Source organism: Cololabis saira, chromosome 11 (assembly GCF_033807715.1).
Source record: "Cololabis saira isolate AMF1-May2022 chromosome 11, fColSai1.1, whole genome shotgun sequence".
NCBI lineage: Eukaryota > Metazoa > Chordata > Actinopteri > Beloniformes > Belonidae > Cololabis > Cololabis saira.
In genome coordinates this window covers 3,141,698-3,144,197 of record NC_084597.1, presented here as the reverse complement: position 1 = coordinate 3,144,197, position 2,500 = coordinate 3,141,698, and the positions used below count along the sequence as shown (strand labels likewise).

The 2,500-nt window shown below is 52.4% G+C and overlaps 1 protein-coding gene across 1 annotated transcript in view; it reads right to left on the bottom strand.

Moving 5' to 3' along the window:
* pappaa (pregnancy-associated plasma protein A, pappalysin 1a) overlaps window positions 1-2,500 on the bottom strand; it is a 272,874-nt gene that overhangs the window by 248,288 nt on the left and 22,086 nt on the right. Inside the window, exon 2 of the mRNA XM_061733629.1 lies at window positions 1,317-2,424. Coding sequence (XP_061589613.1) covers window positions 1,317-2,424 — 1,108 coding nt within the window. The remainder of the gene's footprint in view (window positions 1-1,316; window positions 2,425-2,500) is intronic.

The following is a 2,500-nucleotide window of genomic DNA, read 5'->3' as shown; positions in this document are numbered from 1 at the left end:
ACCCAAAAGAATGATTTTTCTAGTGTATCTCTCCTTTGCCTTGAACAGGCTGTGTGCTGCAAAATGTGCTGCAATTCGGTCCCGAATTTCCCGCGCTGGGCTGCGAATGTGACGTCACATGACGCTGCATGTGCGTTCTCCCCGTTCTCCCCTGCCGGCTTCACTGTTGGCTGCAGTACCCCCAACGGCCGTCGTGGTGAAGGGTGGCGCTAGAGAGTCTCATTTCTTAAAAGGAGCCTCAAGCTCCTTTAAAATGTGTTAGTTACGGCAGTTCGAAAACAAAGTGAGATTTTTTTGAAGAAACTTTTGATTACATTACAGTCAATGGGGACTGAGGCAGGTATTGGCGCAGCTTGTGCATACCCCGCCTGTCAAAGTCACATTTTATGAATCCCAACATCTATGTCTACATTCTGACCAAAAATGATCTGTCCAGCTTTCACAGTTTGGCCGTGAGCTCGAGTTACAAATAAAGATTAAGGTCATTTTTTTACTTTCCCTGTCACTCTAAAAAATGAGAGTTCCACTCTAAATTTGACAAAAAAATGATTTCCAGTCCTCGCTTGAGTGCTCATATATTGAGAAGTGTACATTTTAGGAAAAAACTGTTTCAGGTTTGGAGAGAGAAGAGAAGTTTTCCTCCGTTTTGAAGTTTGAAGGACATTTCTACGTGCAAGTATGAGAAAGATAGGTGACTCAGAAAAAAGGTGAATTTGGGGTTTTTTCTAACCTCCTTCCACCAACATTGTGACATTCTGCCCCATTCACTTATATGGGAAAATCTCCCCATTAGCTTGGAAATTTGGAAATGTTTTTGCACTTCGTGCAAAAACTATTTGTGCCATCGCTCTGAAAATCCACAGGACTGTAGTTAAATTCAGGGCCTACAACTTTCTAAATCGGTTAAGAATTTTTCGAGTAACGGTGTGCGAGTGGTGAGGCCCCAAAGTTCTCCCAATGCGTTCCGGATGGCGCTAAAAGCGCACGTTTTTGCACGTTGCGCAAAAACGTGCACACCAATCGCTAATAAAAGTCATAGCACACGATTCCCGCTTAAGGCGCACGTTTCTACGTTTTTACTTTTTGCGTTTTCACAAAGCTGCGGGACTAGTTACGCGCTGAAGTTTGTCCGGAAAATGAATAATAATAAGATGAAACGCACACAATAACAATAGTGCCTCTGGCTGCGCCAAGAGGCACTACTCCTCCATTGCTATTGCATAGCTATGGAGGAGGCGTGCCACTTAGCGCAGCCGTGGCACTAACAAGCTCTCAAGAGAAAACAGAATGTAAGAATGTGTAGGATGTAATCTTACTTGTGCGGAGAGGAGCGGTTGAAGCACGTCTTGGTCACGTCCGTCACGTTGGGATTGCAGCAGTCGCCCAGATCGTAGGAGAAGTTTTCCCAGTTGCATTCTGGGTCACAAACACCGTTGCCCTGCTTGTGTTTGGGGCAGCGGCTGCGATGCCCGGAGACGCAGTCGCCCGCGTCGTAGCCCGTCAGCGGATGGTTGCACTCCTGCTCGCACACGTCATTCCCCACTTTGCTGATGTCACAGTTGGCCAGAATCAACCGCTTCCGCAGGGAGGAGTTGGTGACGTTGTGGACGCTGAGCTCCCAGGAGATGTTGTAGAGGCCGAAGGCGTCGTTGAGGTGCTGGTGCTGCAGGATGATCTGGTGGTCCGACACCGTCGGCCTCGTCCGGCCGTCGTCCCACACGTTGATCACCCGATACCGTACCTTCTTCGGCCGGCGGAAACTCCACAGCTGGTTGTAGTTTTTAATCACCTCCACGTTGTCGCAAACCGTCTGCCCGCAAGGCGGTGGCTCCAGGTTGGTGTCCAGTAATCCTTCGGGGTTGGCGAGGCCGCCTCCGCCCAGGAAGCCGAGTCGCCCCCCGCCGCCGCCTCGCTCCGGCTGGGGGAAAGTGCCGTCCTTCACCGTGAGCCACTTGCGTCCCGGGTGCTCGAAGGTTTCCCGGATGACCAGCTGAGGTAGATCCCCCGGGTCGTCGCGGCCCTGCATGTCCCTGATGACGTCCCTCTGGCCGCGGGCCTGGCGCCACAGCGCCACCCGCTCCACCGCGCCGCGGTAGTTGTGGTTAAGGGCGTTGCCGCCGATCATCAGCACCTTGCACTTCTTGGTCAGGTGGCTGAAGACGTCGCCCGACTGCTCACGGCTGACGGCCACCTGGGCGCCGTTGGCGAACAGCTTCATGAACACGCCGTCGTAGGTGACGGCCACGTGCACCCACTGGTTGGGGGTGTAGCGGGCGTTGGCGTTAACCGACGTCACCTTGTGGGCGCGGTCCGTCTTCAGGGAGAAGAAGAAGCGCGGGTCGCGGTTGGCGTGTTCGCCCACCGCCTGGATGCCCAGCAGCCAGCCGCGGTCGCTGGACGCGTAGAAGCACTTGTCGTACAAACCTGGGGACGAAGACGGGGAAGAGATTAACTAAACGACCAGAAAATAGTAGTTATACAATTATAGTTATACAATAAA